General features: G+C 57.0%; 2 protein-coding genes across 14 annotated transcripts in view; both read left to right on the top strand.

The window, feature by feature from the left end:
• The first annotated feature begins 542 nt into the window (after positions 1-542).
• On the top strand, positions 543-12,847 carry ANKRD13D (ankyrin repeat domain 13D). 8 transcript variants are annotated; one of them, XM_082342889.1, is made up of 15 exons: positions 546-1,013; positions 1,588-1,723; positions 1,833-1,966; positions 2,837-2,882; positions 2,965-3,108; positions 3,359-3,548; positions 9,353-9,419; positions 9,821-9,902; positions 10,102-10,163; positions 10,271-10,401; positions 11,353-11,510; positions 11,600-11,716; positions 11,802-11,965; positions 12,045-12,133; positions 12,401-12,847. In XM_082342889.1, the coding sequence occupies exons 1-15, from the start codon at positions 924-926 to the stop codon at positions 12,684-12,686; spliced, it is 1,896 nt and encodes a 631-aa protein (XP_082199015.1). In that variant the 5' UTR covers positions 546-923; the 3' UTR covers positions 12,687-12,847. The 8 variants fall into 8 exon arrangements, with proteins under 8 accessions (XP_082199020.1, XP_082199015.1, XP_082199017.1 ...); XM_082342891.1 differs by having other exon boundaries at positions 547-1,013; positions 12,099-12,133; XM_082342890.1 differs by having other exon boundaries at positions 548-1,013; positions 1,842-1,966.
• A 990-nt stretch (positions 12,848-13,837) lies between these two features.
• Positions 13,838-17,732, top strand: part of SSH3 (slingshot protein phosphatase 3) — a 58,267-nt gene continuing 54,372 nt past the window's right edge. The window contains exons 1-8 of one of the 6 annotated variants that reach the window (XM_082342881.1): positions 13,838-14,063; positions 14,615-14,652; positions 15,232-15,463; positions 16,422-16,540; positions 16,620-16,691; positions 17,052-17,117; positions 17,204-17,392; positions 17,477-17,570. In XM_082342881.1, the coding sequence (XP_082199007.1) occupies positions 13,998-14,063; positions 14,615-14,652; positions 15,232-15,463; positions 16,422-16,540; positions 16,620-16,691; positions 17,052-17,117; positions 17,204-17,392; positions 17,477-17,570 (876 nt within the window). In that variant the 5' untranslated portion in view covers positions 13,838-13,997. Of the gene's footprint in view, positions 14,064-14,611; positions 14,653-15,231; positions 15,464-16,421; positions 16,541-16,619; positions 16,692-17,051; positions 17,118-17,203; positions 17,393-17,476; positions 17,571-17,732 lie in introns of all 6 variants that reach the window. The other 5 variants (XR_014231677.1, XM_082342884.1, XM_082342883.1 and 2 more) reach the window with 5 other exon arrangements.

Below are 17,732 nucleotides of genomic sequence, written 5' to 3'. Positions count from 1 at the left end.
AGAAGATCTAGAGCTAGCCAGGCCTGCTCCCCAACCCCCCCGTACCCCCATTCCTGACTCCAGTGCACCCCCCACCCCAGGGCAAGGTCCAGCCCACGGTGTGCCACCAGCATACACTGGCCCAGGTCCCTGAGGAAGGTGCTTCAGGCTAAGCTGGTCAGCATTTAGGGGCATCTCAGAGGTGATGGGGAGGCAAGCCAGCACCTCGCATCCCACCCGCACACACAGGCCTGGTCGGTACCCGCGGAGTCTGCGGTAAGAAGACGGGGGCACAGACAAGGAACTGCCGGGCAAACGCGCGTAACCCAACAGCCACCGGACCGCGGCCCGCTGAGCACGCACGCGCACACCCGCGCGCACGTCCCGGGGACCCCGGCCCCGCCCCTCGCCGAACCGCCCAGTCTCCGGACTCCCTCCTTCCCCTTCCGGACCCGCCAGGATGGGTCTGCGCCGTGTCTGAGGCGCCCCCTGCAGGGCGCTGGCGGAGCTGCATCCAGGCCCCGCCCTCCGGAACGCCCTCCGCAGACCCTTCCCGGCTGAGACCCGGGCTGAGACCTGGGTCCTGGCTTCTGCCCTGGCGCACGTGGTCACCAGGGCTGCTGGGCAGCACCCCTCGCCCGCCCCCGGCGAGCGCCGGCCCGGCTGAGGTTTCCGTGGCGGCGAAGCAAGGGTGCGCCAGGCCCGACGCCCCGCCCCGTCTCGGCGCAGCCCCGCCCGCCGGGCCCGCCGAACCCGCCCTCCCCTCTGCCTGCGCCGCCGCTGCTGCCGCCACTGCCGCGGGGGCGCGGGGGCTGCGGTGGGCGCTGCTCCGGCTCGGCGCGGACGGGAGGCGAGGGGGCCGCGCCAGGCCCGAAGCCGAGGCGGAGCCGGGCCGCCCCCGCCGCGCCCGCCGGCCCGCTCGGGATGAGGCGCTGAGGCCCAGCATGGCAGGCCCGGGCCCCACCTTCCCGCTGCATCGGCTCGTCTGGGCGAACCGGCACCGCGAACTGGAGGCCGCGCTAAACAGCCGCCAGGTGAGGCCCATCGGGCGCCCGGGCCGTCCTCCTGGTCCCCCACCCAAATCTGTGGTCTGCATCGGGAGGCCGCCTGCCTGGCTCCCTCTCCCTGGCCCAGAAGAGAGGTCACCTGCCCCTCGATCTTGGGCTTCTGGCCTCGGCTCCCGGCACTGGGCCTTGCCCTGTCGGTCTCCCCGCTTCACACTGCATCCAGCCTCCGAACTCGCGCCGCACCACCCCTAAGCCAGGCTGAGAAAAGCAGCCCGGTCCTGATCCCCAAGTCAGTCCAAACTCTTGACATCGGCAGCTGCACCTCTACCTGACCAGGCCCTCCCCGCACCCCACCCCCGCCCCTGCCCACCACCACCGGGCCCCCAGCTCTGTCCCTCGCAGAGGGCAGGAGAGGTGGGCAGGCCCTTCCCACCTAACCCCTCTCCTCCTTTGCCAGGACACTCAGGCCACCCTTTGCCATTTCCACCACCTGTGTGCTATCCTTATTTCCTGCAGTGACTCCCAACCCTGTTCATCCCAGTGGCCTTCTTGCCTTGGCCTCTCCTTACTTGCCCTGTGCTGAGTGTCTCATCTCCCCCAGCACGACATTGAACAGGAAGACCCCCGGGGGCGCACCCCCCTGGAGCTGGCCGTGTCCCTGGGGAACCTGGAGTCCGTGAGAGTCCTCCTTCGACACAATGCCAACGTGGGCAAAGAGAGCTGCCAGGGCTGGGCAGGTACTGCAGAGGGCAAAGGGGCTCCCCTGAGGCTGGCAGCGGGGGGGTGGTGTGTGGGGGTGAATGGCCAGGCCTGGAGCCATCTAGAGAGCTCCCCTCAGCAGCCCAGTGCCCCCAGTCCTGCAGGAGGCAGTCAGCACTGGGGACCCTGAGATGGTGCAGCTGGTACTCCAGTATCGGGACTACCAGAGGGCCACGCAGAGGCTGGCTGGCATTCCGGAATTGCTCAACAAACTCCGCCAGGTACAGCAGGACGTAGAGGTGTGGCCAGTAAGGGGGGGGTGTGGGGCGCCATGGAGGGGACCATGACAGACTATGTGGGGTAACCCTGCCGGGCCTGGCCTTGGAAGGGCACCCAGCCTGTGCAGCATGCTTTCCTGACACTGTCAGTGACTTCCCTCTCTCTTGACCCCAGCCCAGGGTCATGTAGGAATGAGAAGCAACCGGGCCCACATGGATGAGAGTGGGCCCTTTGGGGAGAAAGCCTTTTGCCAGCATAGAGGGTCCTCTGGTGCTAGAAATCTCAACAGAGCTTTAGATCATGGGTCTCCTGGTTAATGCAGATTTCCTGGAAGGAGGATTTCATCCAACTTAGCGGATGCGGCCTGGACTCCTGTCCACCCTTCTCAAAGCACACAGTGGGTGGGCAGGGGGGCCCCCACTGGGAGAGCACACTACCTTGTGCCCTCCACCCCAGGGGCAGGCCCCCAGGGGGTCATTGTGCCCCCTTTGCAGATGAGGACTCTGGGATCCAGAGGGGGCAGAAGCTCCCCCAGGGACCCCCAGCGGGCTAGTGGCCAGGTTGAGCCTGGCCCCAAGCTTGCAGACGCTTATAGCCTGATGACTTGCAGACCTTTCAGGCCCCACTTGGCCCACCCTTTCCTGGGTGGGGTTTGGCTGGGTTGGGGGCAAAGCTGGACCACGCCGGCACATCGCGCCTCGCTGAGGGAATTCCCTGGTTGGCACTCTGTGCTTCCACTGTGGGGGGCTGGGTTTGATCCCTGGTTGGGGAAGGGCTGGGCTCCCAGAAGGGGGCCTGTGGACAAGGGGCTTCCCAGGCCCGCTGGGCCCCGCTGCAGGCAGGGCCCTGATCGGCGCTTTGGTCTATCTCAGGCCCCCGATTTCTACGTGGAGATGAAGTGGGAGTTCACCAGCTGGGGTGAGTGGGGACCTCTTGGCTCTCAGGGGCCTGGGCTGGGGCCGTTGGGAAAGAACCTCGGTGACCTCTGTGCCTCCTGCAGTGCCCCTCGTGTCCAAGATGTGCCCGAGTGATGTGTATCGCGTGTGGAAGCGGGGTGAGAACCTGCGGGTGGACACCAGCCTCCTGGGCTTTGAGCACATGACCTGGCAGCGCGGCCGGAGGAGCTTCATCTTCAAGGGCCAGGGTGAGCTCTGGGGGGCTCCCCGCAGGCACACAGCAGACCAGCGCCCCCAGGTTCTCCCGTGGCTTGTGAGGACAGTGCTGTCCTCTGTCTCTATCTCCAGATGTGGAAATGGAGGCAGGGGTGGAGGGCGTCCAGAGGCTGAGGCCACACTCCGTAGCAGGAGGCAGCTGAGGGCAGCACGATAGCCCTCTGGCCACTGTCTGGGCCTGGCACTTATTTGTCCCCCTCACACCCCCACGCCGGCTGGCAGAGGCGGGAGCCTTGGTGATGGAAGTTGACCACGACCGGCAGCTGGTGCACACGGAGACACTGGGGCTCACGCTGCACGAGCCTGAAGCGCTGCTGGCCACCATGCGGCCCAGTGAGGAGCATGTGGCCAGTCGCCTCACCTCTCCCATCGTCTCCACCCACCTGGACACTCGCAATGTGGCCTTCGAGAGGTTAGTTGGGGCCTGGCCACACCGTGGGCAGTGCCCTCGAGCCTCTAGTTCAGGCTTCTGGGAGGCTGAGCCCCTCGCAGAGGCTGCTGTGGAGGGGGAGGGGGTTCCTGCAGGCCCAGTGTCTCTTCTGGACCACCTGCTGGTCCTGGGTCCTGTGGCACCTTCCAGCTCCTGCACACCTGTCTGTGCTGGCAGCTGTCTCCCTGGGAGGAGGCTGGGTCAGGGAGTCCCCAGTTTCCTGACTTCTGACCTCACGTGTTTTCCCATAAAAACAAGGATTGAGGCTGCCGTGCAGGGCAGCTGATTGCAGCAGCGCCGGCTTCTCAGCGGTGCAGCTGCGTCTGGGCCAGAGTCCTTTGTGGGTAGCCTAGGAGCCCACCCTTCCGGCAGGGTGTTATTTCTCTGACAACATGTGCCCCAGTTCCAATAACAGACTTCAGAAACACTTTATTTTTAAAAACAGCTTTCTTGAGATATAATTTTGTATACTGTACCGTTCACCTATTTAAAGTATGCAATTCAGTGGTTTTTAGTATTTTCACAGATATGTAACCGGTACCACCGTCCAGTTTTAGAACATTTTCGTCACCTCAGAAAGAAACCCTGTACCCTTTAACAATCATCTCCCAATCAACTCCCTTTAACAATCAACAATCCCCTCCCCCCCAGCTAATCTACTTTCTGTCTCTATAGGCTTTCCTGTTCTGGATTTTTATATGAATAGAATAATACAATATGTGTGGTCTTTTGTGACTGGCCTCTTCTGCTTAGCGTAATGTTTTCAAGGTTCATCCAAGTTGTAGCATGTAACTGCTGCGTTCCTTTTTAAGGCCAGGTTCGTTGCACGAGTATCCCACATTTTGTTTATTCATTCGTCCATTGACGGACATAAGGATTATTTCCACCTTTTGACTGTTGACTATTTGACTATGAAGAATGCTGCTCTGAACATTAGTGTACAAGTTTTAGTGTGGACATACGTTTTCTTTCTCTTGGGTATTTACCTGCGAGTGGAATTGCTAGGTCCTGTGGTGACATGTGGTAATTAAACACAGATGTTTAATTGTTTGAAGAGCTGCCAGACTATTTACCAAAGGGGCTGCAGCATTTTACATTCCCATCAGCGGTATATAAGGGTTCTAATTTCTCCACATCCTCACCAACCTTACCGCTCATTTATTTATTTATTTTGGGGTTATAACCATCCTAGCAGGTGTGAAGTGGTATTCATTGTGGTTTTGATTTACATTTCCTTAATGACTAATGATGTTGAGCATCTTTTCATGTGCTTATTGGCCATTTGTATATCTTCTTTGGAGAAGTGTCTATTCAGATCCTTTGCCCATTTCATCCTTTTTTTTAAATTAATTAAATTAATTTGGCTGCACTGGGTCTTTGTTGCCGCCCACGGGCCCCCTGCAGCCGCGGCGAGCGTGGGCCACTCTTCACCACGGCACGCGGGCTTATCATTGCGGCGGCTTCTCTTGCTGCGGAGCACGGGCTCTAGGTGCACGCTGAGGGCCGTGGCCCGCAGGCCCAGTAGTCGCAGCTCGCGGGCTCCAGAGCGCAGACTCAGTAGTTGTGGCGCACGGGATAAGCTGCTCCGCGGCATGTGGGATCCTCCCGGACCAGGGATCAAACCCGTGTCCCCCGCATTGGCAGGCGGATTCCCAACCACTGCACCACCAGGGAAGTCCCCCTTTGCCCATTTTAAAAATTGGGTTATCTTTTTATTATTGAGTTACAAGAGTTCTTTGTATGTTCTAGGTAGAAATCCCTTATCAGCTACATGATTTGCAAATATTTTCTCCCATTCTGTGGGTTGTCTTTTCACTTTCTTGATGGTGTCCTTTGAAGCACAAAAGTTTTTAATTTTCATGAAGTCCAGTTTATCTATTTTTCCTTTTGTTGCTCGTGCTTTTAGTGTCGTATCTAACAATACTTTGCCAAATCCAAAGTCATGAAGATTTTCCCCTATGTTTTGTTCTGAAAGTTTTGTAGTTTTAGTTCTTACACTTAGCTCTTTGATTTATTTTGAGTTAATATTTGTATATGGTGGGAGGTAAGGATTCAACTTCATTCTTTTGCATGTGACTATCCACTTGTTCCAGCACTGTTTGTTAAAAAGACTATTAATTCCCATTGAACTGTCTTGGCACCCTTGTGGAAAAATCAGTTGACCAGAGATGTATGGGTTTATTTCTAGACTCTCAATTCTATTCCACTGATCTGTATGACTCTCTTTGTGCACTGTCTTAATCACATGTTGCTTTGTAGTAAGTTTTTGATATTGGAAAGTATAAGTCTTCCGACTTCTTCTTTCTCAGGATTATTTTACGTATTCTGGGTGGGTCCCTTGAAATTTCATATGAATTCCAGATTCAGCTTGTCAATTTCTACAAAGAATTCAGGTGGGATTCTGATAGTGTTTGTGTTGAATCTGTAAAACAGTTTGGGGAGTATTGCCATTTTAATAATGGTAAGTCTTCTGCCACGAACGTTGGATATTTTTCCATTTTAGATCTTTAATTTTTTTTCAGTGATGTTTTGTAGTTTTCAGAGTATAAGTTTTACACTTACAGTAAATAAATTTATTCTAAGTATTTTATTCTTTTTGATGCTATTATAAATTGAATTGTTTTCTTGATTACATTTTTGAACTGTTCATTGCAAATCTATAAAAATACAATTGATTTTTATATATTGATCTTACATCCTGCAATCTTGTCAAACTCATTTTTTAGTTCTAATGGGTTTTTAGTGGATTCCTCATATTTTTTATATGTAAGATCGTGTCATCTGTTAATAGTTTTACTTCTTCCTTTCTAATCCGAATGCCTTTTATTTCTTTTTTTTTTTTTTTTTTGTCTAAATGCTTTGTCTGGAACCTCCAGTAGAATGTTGAATAGGAGTGGCAAGGACAGACATCTTTATCTTGTTTCTGATAAAGAAACAAGGGGGAAAGCATTCAGTCTTTCATCATTAAGTGTGACATTAGTTGTGGGTATGCTTTATCAGGCTGAGGAAGTTGCCTTCTGTTCCTAGTTTGTTGAGTGTTTTTATCGTGAAAGGGTTTGGGTTTTGTCAAATGCTTTTTCTTTGTCTATCGATATGATCATGTGACTTTTATTTTTATTCTATTGATATGTGTTGCGCTCAGTTAATTTTCAGATGTTGAACCAACCCCGTATCCCTGGGATGAATTTCACTTTGTCATGGTGTATAATTCTTTTCATATCTTGCTAGATTTGGTCGGCTACTATTTTGTGTCCATATTCCTAAGAGGTAATGGTTTATAGTTTTCTTGTAATGTCTTTGCCTGGTTTTAGTATCTGGGCAATGCCTCATTGAATGAGTTAGGCAGTGTCACCTCCTTGTCTATTTTTTTGCAAGAGTTTGTGAATAATTGGTATTAATTCTTCTTTAAAAGTTTGGTGGGATTCTTTGGTGAAGCCATCTGGGCCTGGGCTTTTCTTTGTGGGTTCTTTTTGGTTTGTTTTGTTTTTACTGCTTCAGTCCCTTTACTTGTTACAAGTCTGTTAGATTATCTACTTCTTCTTTAGTTAGTATTGGTAGTTTATGTCTCTCTAGGATTTGTTTACTTCATCTAAATTATCTAATTTGTTGGGGTACAATTGTTCATCATATTCTTTTATTTATAATCCTTTTTATTTCTGTAATGTCAGTAGTAATGCCCCCTCTTTCATTTCTGATTCTGGTAGTTTGAGTCTTCCCTCTTTGTCAATTCCATTGATCTTTTCAAAGAACCAGCTTTTGGTTGAATTGATTTTCTCTATTGTTTTTCTATTCTCCATTTCATTAATTTTCACTCTAATATTTATTATTGCCTTCCTTCTGCTTGCTGTGGGTTTAGTTTGCTCTTTTCCCAGTGTCTTAATATGGAAGGTTAGCTTATTGATTTAAGATCTTCTTTCTTTTTTTTTTTTAAATTAATTAATTTATTTATTTATTTATTTTTAGCTGTGTTGGGTCTTTGTTGCTGCGCGCGGGCTTTCTCTAGTTGCGGCGAGCAGGGGCTTCTCATTGCGGTGGCTTCTCTTGTTGCCGAGCACAGGCTCTAGGCGCGGGACTTCAGTAGTTGCAGCACATGGGCTCAGTAGTTGTGGCTTGCCGGCTCTAGAGCGCAGGCTCAGTAGTTGTGGCTTGCAGGCTCTAGAGCGCAGGCTCAGTAGTTGTGGCACACGGGCTTAGTTGCTCCGTGGCACGTGGGATCTTCCCGGACCAGGGATCGAACCCGTGTCCCCTGCATTGGCAGGCGGATTCTTAACCACTGCACCACCAGGGAAGCCCAAGATCTTCTTTCTTAATATAGTTATTTACAGCTATAAGTTTCCCTCTAAACATTGCTTTAGTTGTGTCCCATAAGTTTTGGTATGTTGTATCTTCGTTTCCATTCATCTCAAAGTATTTTCTGATTTTGCTTTTGATTTATTCTTTGATCCATTGGTTATTTAGGAGTATGTTGTTTACTCTTCCCATATTCATGAATTTCCCAAGTCATCTTTTTTCTGTTACTGATTCTGATTTCACTCAGTTTTTTTTTTTAAATTAAGGTTGCTTTTTGGTGTTGTTGTTATTTATTTATTTATTTTTAGTCTCGTTGTGTCTTCGCTGCTGCGCTCGGGCCCTCTCTAGTTGCGGTGAGCAGGGGCCGTTCCTCACTGCAGTGAGCGGGCTTCTCATTGCGGTGGCTTCTCTTGTTGCTGAGCACGGGCTCCAGGCACGCAGGCCTCAGTAGTTGTGGCACGTGGGCTCAGTAGTTGTGGCTCACGGGTCCAGATGCTCTGCGGCACGTGGGATCCTCCCAGACCAGGGCTTGAACCCGTGTCCCCTGCAGTGGCAGGCGGATTCCCAACCACTGCGCCACCAGGGAAGCCCTCATTCAGTTGTGATTGGAGAACACGCTGTGTATGATTTCTGTCCTTTCAGTTGTATTGAGGTTTCTTTTATGGCCGAGCCTACGGTCTATCCTGAAGAATGTTTCACATGCCCTTGAGCAGAATAAGTATTCTGTTGTTGTTGGGTGGAGTGATCTAAGGACGTCCATCAAGTCTAGTTCATAGTGTGTTCAAGTCTTCTGTTTCCTTGTTGATCTTCTGTCTACTTGTTCTATCCATTATTGAAAGTGGTGTACTGAAGTCTCCAACTATTATTGTTGAATCAGACATACTTTTATTTTTAAATTTTTATTATGGAAAATTTCAAGCACATATGAAAGAACAGAGACTAGTATAATGTTCTCATCACCCAACTTCAGCATTTATCAACATTTTGCCCATCTTTTTAAAAAAATTTTTTGGCCACGCTGCGTGGCTTGTGGGATCTTAGTTCCCCAACCAGGGATCGAACCCGGGCTCTCAGCAGTGAAAGCGCTGAGTCCTAATCACTTGACCGCCAGGGAGTTCCCAGCATTTTGCCAATCTTGTTGAATCTACCCTTCCTCACTTTTTTCCTGTTTTCTTTTTCCCCCAACTATTTTAAAGCACATCCCAGATGTCGTATCATTTCAATAGTAAATGCTTCTGCGTGTGACTCTAACAGATAAGGATGTTTTTAAACCGAGCCCCAACGCCATTATCACACGTAGCAAAAATTAATAATTCCCTAGTACTTTCTAGTTCTCAGTCCTCTGTTCATTTGTCCCCAGCTGTCCAGGCAGCCTCTTCAAGGCCCCTGTGTGTTTCACAGCGGGAAGGCTAATTGGAGGGGGTCTTTGGAAGGGACGACTTTGGCCAGAGTTGGGGGGTGTGGGTCCTCATGAGCTCCTGTTTGGTCTGTTTCAGGAACAAATGTGGTATCTGGGGCTGGCGGTCTGAGAAGATGGAAACCGTTAGCGGCTACGAGGCCAAGGCAGGAGAGGCTAGTGGTGGGAGCTGGGGTAGGAGACGAGGCCCAGGAGCTCTGCCCCTTCTCCGCATCCACCCTGTGTGGAGGGAGAGACCCAGCAGCCCGTGGGCTCCGGATGCCCTGTGTGGCCATGGGAACTCAGTGGGGCCCGAGTGCCCAGCCCCTGCTGAGCACGCAGGGGTTACCCACAGCACGGGCCCACACCCGGATCACCGAGATGAAGCCAGGAGCATTTTACCCTCATTAGTGACTCCCCGGGGTTCAGACCCCGCCCCCTCCACTGTGGGGAGCGGGATCCTGTCTGTCCCTGGGGACAGGAGGACTTGGGTCCTGTGCTGGTGAGGCTGAGTGTGGGGAGCAGGCTCTGAGCCCCCAGCTCCCCCTGTGTCCCCCCTGCTCCCCAGGTGTACAGCGCCACCAATGTGGAGCTGGTGACACGCACACGCACGGAGCACCTCTCCGATCAGGACAAGTCGAGGAGCAAAGGTAAACCCAGGTGCGCCTGCCTGCTGCCCAGTCACACCGTACGGGGTGGTCACCCTGGTCTGGGGTCAGGGCCAGAGTATCTGGGACCAGCTGGAAGGCTTCCACCACAGGGGAGGCTCCCAGGGTGGAGAGGAGGTGTGGGCAGTCTGGGGGGGCAGTGGCCCCAGGTCCCCTCATGGGCTCCACCCCTTCTCCTTAGGGGGGAAGACTCCATTCCAGTCCTTCCTGGGGATGGCCCAGCAGCACTCCTCCCACAATGGGGTGAGCCGGGGCTGGGGGGCGGGGGCTGGGGGCCAACTAGCAGGGCCCACTGGGCGGGGCCGGGCCGGCGCCTCCCGAGCGCTAAGCCTGGTCCCGGGGCCACCCAGGCTCCTGTGCAGCAGGCAGCCAGCCCCACAAACCCCACCGCCATTTCCCCCGACGAGTACTTTGACCCCAACTTCAGCCTGGAGTCGAGGAACATCGGCCGCCCCATTGAGATGTCCAGCAAAGTACAGAGGTGAGGTCTGGGGGCTGGCGGGGGGCTTCCCTCTGGGCCAGGGGCCCCTGCCTGGTGCCCCCGAGCCCTTGCAGACCCTGTCACACACAGGGCCCCCTGGAGTGGGGGACTCACTCACCCAGCTGGCTGCCTTCTCGACTTCACTCTCTGGGGGCCGGGGCCAGGTCTGCTTTAGCCATGGTCCTTGGCACCCAGCTCGGGGCTTGGCTCAGAGGACTGGTCGCTCTTCTTGGTGAACGAATGAATGGGCAGCACCACCCATGTATGGTATTCTGTTCAACTGAACGAGCACCTGTGGGGGGTCAGCTTGTGGCAGACAGGAAGGGCACGCGGCTCCAACACCTCCTGGTTTCGTGGCCCAAGGAATCACCTTCCCCTCTGAGAGTCTAGTCTCCCCCTCAGTAAAATGAGAACAGTTGCCTTTGGCCACCTGCTTACAAGGGTGCTGTGAGGCTCTGATGAGCCGTGACTTCTAGCGCGTCTGGTGGGCCCAGCACTGTGCCAGAAACCTCACGTGGACTCCCTCCGCCATGCAACGGCGGGGCTGGGATGCGACCCCAGCAGTGCGGTCCTGAACTGTCGGGCTGTGCTGGACCCCAGAGTACGGCGAAGTGCGACTTGCTGGCTGGCTGTGGGCCGAGGAGGACGACAGGGCCGTGGACGAGGCAGGACTGAAGCCAGGAGCTCAGCCCTGCCCTCCTCATCCAGGAGAGCTGAGCTGGCACAAAGCACCCGGGACCCAGCCTGAGCCCAGAGCCTGGGGGCAGCTCAGGCTCTGGGGCCAGAAGGACATAAGCTCCTGGGGGAGGCAGGCAGGAGCAGCTGAGCAGAGAAGAGGGTCCCCCAGGCCAGGTGGAGAGCAGGAGTAGAGGCAGATGTCCAGAGTAGGTGGGCCTTAGCAGAGGGGCCACCAGAGGTTCCTTGACCCATGTCCTGCGGTTGGCCGGGCAGGTTCAAGGCAACACTGTGGCTGAGCGAGGAGCACCCGCTCTCCCTGGGTGACCAGGTGATGCCCATCATCGACCTGATGGCCATCAGCAACGCTCACTTTGCCAAGCTGCGCGACTTCATCAACCTGCGCCTCCCGCCCGGCTTCCCGGTCAAGATTGGTGAGAGGGTGGGCCGGGCGGCAGGAGGGCCCCAGGAGTGGGGTGGGCACGGGCTGCAGGGCTGGCTCAGGCTCGACGTCTCCTCACAGAGATCCCCCTTTTCCACGTGCTCAACGCCCGCATCACCTTCAGCAACCTGTGTGGCTGTGACGAGCCCCTGAGCTCGGTGTGGGTGCCAGCGCCTGGCTCTGCCATTGCAGCTTCAGGTACCGCCGTGGGCGGGCGCGGGGCTGTGAGGTTCGCTGGTCTCTGCGCACCAGGGGCTGAGCACGACCCCTCTGCCGCACCCAGCGAGCCCCTTCCCCTGTGAGGTGGACCCCGCCGTGTTTGAGGTGCCCGACGGGTACAGCGTGCTGGGCGCAGAGCGTAGCGAGCCCCTTCGCGACGAGGACGATGACCTGCTGCAGTTTGCCATCCAGCAGAGCCTGCTGGAGGCGGGCACAGAGGCGGAGCAGGTGGGGTGCGGGCAGGAGCTGGGTCCCGGGCGTGGGCAGGGGTGGCAGAGGTGACAGCTCTGGGCTCTGGCTGCTGCAGGTGACTGTCTGGGAAGCCCTGACCAACACCCGGCCTGGTGCCCACCTTCCCCAGGTCACGGCTTACGAGGAGCAGCTTCAGCTGGAGCGGTGAGGCCCTCCAGGACCTGCCAGGTCCATGTCTCAGCCCTGCCCTGCCTCGAGGACCCTGCCGGCCAGGGGGTTCTTGGCTGGTGGGGTTAAGTAGCAGGGAGGTGCTGGCCCCAGGACCCCACATCCTCTTTGAGGCCACCCTCCATCTTCTGTGCTGCCCACCAGCGAGGGCGGCGTGAGGGATGGGGAGACGGGGCCCGGCCTTGTCTCTGCTCTCCGGTCTTTGGGTCCCAGCCTCCCTGTCCTTATCTTCGGCCTCCACAGCCATGTCCCAGCCCTTGGCCTCCTCCCCAGCCTTAGCGCTCACGGGTCTGCTCTCCCCTCCCATGCCTCGCCTGGAAGGGCCCTCCAGGAGAGCCTGCAGATGTCCATAGAGCCCGGGGGTCCGGGATCCCCTCACGGGACGCCCCCGGCCCCCCCGAGCTTTGAGGAGCAGCTTCGCCTGGCCCTGGAGCTGTCCTCGCGGGAGGAGGAGGAGCGGGAGCGGCGGGGGCGGCAGGAGGAGGAGGACTTCCAGCGCGTCCTGCAGCTCTCGCTCACGGAGCACTGAGCCCCCGGCCCTCGGGGGGCCGGCCCGGCCGGGGCTGCGCCTCCACCCACTTTTGTAACTTATTTATTTATAAACACTCTGCTGCGGAGCTTGGGGCCTGGAGCCCTGGGGGTGGGCTTGCATTGGAGACAGAGATGGAAATAAAGAGACCCTCAGCAGCAGGCTTGCTCCGCTCATTGTGGTGGGGGGGGAGTGCTGGGGGGCACCGAGGGGAGACGCTGTGGGCAGTGGCCTTAGACTTGGGTTTGAATCTTGACCGTGGTCCCCTTAGCCTCTCTGAGCCTCAGTTTCCTCAGCTGTAAACGAGACCACCTCCCACCCCCAGGGCTTCTGGGAGGGTAAAATGAGCCAACAGGTGTCAGGTGCCCTAGTAGGTGCTCTGTGAACGTCAGTTCCCCCAAGCCCTGTCCCACCTACTGGAGACCCCGGTTCTTCCGGCCACACAGCCTGGCTTTACGGGAACCCACCCCTGCTCGTGTCAGGGACGGGGAGAGGCTGGTTCTCCAGACCCTGCCAGGTCAGAGGAGGCCCTGCACCCCAGGCCTGGGTTCCTGACCTGACTCCGGCAGGTTCTACTGCAGTGACGTTAGACAAGTCACTTCCCTCTGCCACCGCCGTGAACCTGCTCAGCCCTGCCCTGCTCACCTCCGAGGTGGCCCTGAGAACCTGCTGTGAGCCTCATGGGTTAGTTCTAAACCCACCCTGATATCCCCTGAAGCTTCGAGTGTCTCTCGGTGATTCATGCTGAGTGGAAGCGCCAGGGCCGACCAGCAGGGAGAAAGAAGTTTGAGGTGCTCCCCACTGAAGACCCACGGTTTCTGGTCCTCTCCAAGCCCCGGGTCCTCAGTCCTTCCTCCCTAGGTCCCATCTCGGCTGGTAGCAGAACGGTTGAGGCCCAGAGCACAGCTCAGGTGACCTAACTGGGCGGAGCAGGGAGGACAGGGGCAGGGGCGCCTCCTGTGAGGAGGGACCGAACCCTGAACCCAACGTAGGCTGCCCCTTCCCGCCCCTTCCCGCTGCCGCCGCCGTTGCCGGGATCCGCACCTGCGCCCCGCCCCCAACGTGTTTCGGGGGGCGGGGACGAGGAGGACCGAACCTGTGGAGACGCGAAGGGAGGGGCGGTGGCCACCGCTTGCGGGCTCCTGAGGCCGGGCTGGACGGGTGTCTGGCCCTTTAAGGTCCGCCCTCGAGGAGGTGCCAGGCCCTGGTGGCTCCGGACTTTCCTTCCTGGTCCTGCGGGGCAGGGACTGTCCGTGGGGCTGCGGGAGGGTGCAGTGGCCCTGCCGGCCAAGGTGCCCCCGGCCTGGTTCCATGGCCCTGGTCACAGTAAGCCGCTCGCCCCCGGCCGGCGGCGACTCCACGCCTGTGGGGCCCACGGTGAGTCTGGCTTTGCTGTGGTCCTGCCCACGCAGCTGGCTGCCACTTGGGCCTGGGGGAGTGCTTGCTGTCTACGGGCAGCCTCCCCTGAAGCCTGGGGGTGTGCGGAGGGGGACTTCAAGTCTCAGGCTGGGGTGGGGAGGGGTTGGGGGGAATCTTGAGGCAATCAGGAACTCGGACCAAGGCGAGATCCGGAGCCGTGACCGCCTGCGGAGGCCCTACCCCGCTCTGGGCCCAGACGGGGGCCAAAGCCTCAGGCGTCTCCAGCCGCGGCCGGCCGTCCCCCCCCCCCGCCCCCCCCCCGCCCCCTTACCTCCGGCCTCTGGACCTGAACCCGGGCCCGGGCTCCCCCAGTGCCTCCATGTGGAGAGAGAACTGGAGCGCGAAGGGGATCTGACCCCCTTTCTGGTTCCATTGCCCACTGCGGGGGTGGGCGGTGTGCGCGGAGGGGGTGCGATCCCTCCACCGTCCACCACAGCAGCCCTGAGACAGGGGAGAGGAGAATCCTTCCCTGCCACTTCACTCTGCCCTGGGGGCTGCTTTCTCAGCAGGACCAGGTGTCCCAGCGCAGAAGCCGGCTCCAGCGAAGGTGAGCACCTCTTCCCAACACACGCACCTCCGTCCAGCCGCCAGCCTTGGCCACCGCCATCCTGGAGGACTTGCAGCCAAAGCCCACTACGTACTATGTGGGGCAGTGTTGCCAGTAGGCACAGCTGGTGGGCACAGCTGGCTACCTTTGCTTTCATCTTCCCCCTGGTCAGTTGGAGCTCCTTCACCCACTGTCCTGGACCTGGCTCTGGCCAGTGGTCACGAGCCAGTGGGCAGCATGGGACGGCAGGGCCTGAGGACTCCTGAGTCCCCACCAGGTTCACAGTATCTACTGAGTTAGGCAGGTGGGAAGGAAAAGGAAGCAACCTCCACCCCTCCTCAGACAAGAATAGGTGGGCTGGAGGCTTGAGAGCCTCCAAGGCAGTGCTTCCCAAAGTGTTGGGGCAGCATTACCCGGGTACTGGTTAGAAATGCACATTCTTAGGCCTCCACTCCAGGCCCACTGAGTCTCTGGGGATGGGGCCCAACACCTGTTTTAACAAACCCTCCAGGTGATTCTGACACACCCCTGTCCTAAGGGTTACGATGGGCCATAATGGTTTCCCTGCTCCCCTGCCAGGCAGAGCTTTGCAGTACTCCGCGGGGCTGTCCTGGGACTGCAGGATGGAGGCGATGATGGAGATGCAGCCAAGGCCAGCTCTGAGCCAGTGGAGGAACCCCCTGGGGAGGAGCAGCCCCACGGGGACCAGACAGACGACGGGCATGGGCCCCACAGTCCCAGGAAGCAGGAACAGAGTCAGCACCTGTGCCTCATGGTGGGGCTGCTACGGCCACAAGACGACATCCGCCTGGTGAGGGCCCCGTCCAGAGCCCTCTGGCCCTCTGAAAGGGCAGAGAGCCACTCCCCAGGTGGGAGGAGAGGGTGGAATGGGGCCAGTGTGTGTGTGTTTGGGGAGCAGTGGTGTGAGAGCAGGGGGCCCCCTGGGGAGCATAGCGGTTACCCAAACCCCGATGACTCTGCTGTTTCGGCTAGAGTTGTCTTAACAGGGCGATCCGGTCATGTCTTCGGGTCTCTGGAGAGCTTGGAAAGGATGGGGAGGTTTGTCCGATGTGAGCCTGTAGGGTCAGATTAGGTCCAAGAGCTGGGAATTACCCAGAGCCGGGTTTCTGTTCAACCAGCACAAGACCTTCCTGACTATGTGAGTTGCCCACAAATGAACTGGTGCTCAGGGGGGCCTGCTGAGCACCCACCGTGGGCTGGTGTGCTGGAGAGCCCCGTGCAGGAATGGGACACAAGCGGGAAAGTGAGGACCAGTTCCCAGATGCCTGTGGAACAATCTCACTGTCTGCAGCAAAATGGGAAAATCAAGATGCAGTCAGTTTTTTGTAAGGCAGAATTAATTCCACAGACGCACCATCCTTTATTGTGAAACTGTGTCCTTAATACTTCTTTGGTGAAAAACATTCCTTGAATCAAATTATGGTAATGGCAAGTGGAAAGGTGTTTCTTAAACCTCCTTCCTAGACAGAAAAAAAAAAGGGCAATCTGTCATGCCCATTCTCCCCTTTTTTTCACACACACCCTCTCTGAGAAAAATCTTTTTAAACATTTTATTGGACCATGAGGTCCCAAAGTTGGGAACCACTAGATTGTAACCACTGATCTGGTATCTGGGAAGAGAGGGATGGATGCGGAGGGAGCAGGTGGCAGGTCTGTTCTAGACCCGGATGTGTGTCAGGTGCGGGGCGGGGGAGCAGGGTCCTCTGGGCCACTGTGACCCCGCGCTTTTCCTTTCCCATCTTCCCCAGGCAGCTCAGCTGGAGGCGGCCCGGCCCGCCAGGCTCCGCTACCTGCTGGTAGTTTCCACAAGAGAACGTCTGAGCCAGGATGAGACAGTCCTTCTGGGTGTGGATTTCCCTGATAGCAGGTGGGAGCAGGGAGAGGAAGGGAGGAGGGCAAGGAAGTGAGATGCTGGGCGACAACAGCTTTCCCTCTGTCCCTGCCAGCTCCCCCAGCTGCACCCTAGGCCTGGTCTTGCCTCTCTGGAGTGACACCCAGGTGTACCTAGATGGAGATGGGTAAGAGGTGGCAACTGGAGGGAAGGGAAAGGAGAGGGGCCAGAGGGTGGAATAACTAAGTGTGATGTATGGGGGGGGGAGGGGTGCAGGGGTGTGGTGGGTACCGGGGAGCAACTGCAGAACTCTAGGCTGGGCCTACTCTCAGCGCCACTTGAGATTCACTGTGTGATCCTGGGCAAGTCACCTAACTGCTCTGGGCCTCAGCTGCCCTATATCTGGCAAACAGGGCTTATTTTGAAGTTTAGATGATGTGTATATATTTTGAGGACCAGCCTTATGAGGTGGCTAGTGGGTAGGCCTCTCAGGGGGCCCTGTCCCAGAGCCAGGAGCTGGGTTCCACCCCCACCTGGTCTCCCACAGGGGCTTCAGTGTGACATCTGGTGGGCAGAGTCGAATCTTCAAGCCAGTATGCATCCAGACCATGTGGTAAGGGGCTGGGTCTTGAAGATGGCTCAGGGTCTGGGTAGGGGCAGCAGGGAGGACAGCGTGACCCAGCCTCTCCTCTGTCCCAGGGCCACGCTCCAGGTGTTGCACCAGGCATGTGAGGCGGCTCTAGGCAGTGGTCTTGTGCCAGGGGGCAGTGCCCTCGCCTGGGCCAGCCACTACCAGGACAGACTGAGCTCTGATCAGAGCTGCCTCAACGAGTGGATGGCCATGGCTGACCTGGAGTCTCTGCGGCCTCCCAGCATCGACCCCGGCCGGTCAGTACAGGGAGGGGAGGAGGGGGGGGTTGTGCCATGGCAGAGCAGGGAAGGGGCCCCTGGACTGACGGGCTCGGTTCCCAGGACCTCGGGACAGGAGCAGATGGAGGAGGCGATCCGGGCTGAGCTGTGGGAGGTGTTGGACTCCAGTGACCTGGAGAGCATCACTTCCAAAGAGGTGGGCAGGGTGCCGGGGACCAGGGGGAGAGCTGGGCCCTGGTTGCGGGGGCCTCCGGCTGGGCCCCAGAGTGGTCCTCTCCTTGGAGCCTTCCCACTTTAGCTTTCCTCCTGTCTGAGCTGTTCCCACATGCCTGGCCTCAGCTTCTCTGCCTTGATGGGA

This window comes from Balaenoptera borealis, assembly GCF_965194805.1.
Source record: "Balaenoptera borealis genome assembly, chromosome: 11".
NCBI lineage: Eukaryota > Metazoa > Chordata > Mammalia > Artiodactyla > Balaenopteridae > Balaenoptera > Balaenoptera borealis.
This window is presented reverse-complemented; position numbering and strand designations above follow the sequence as displayed.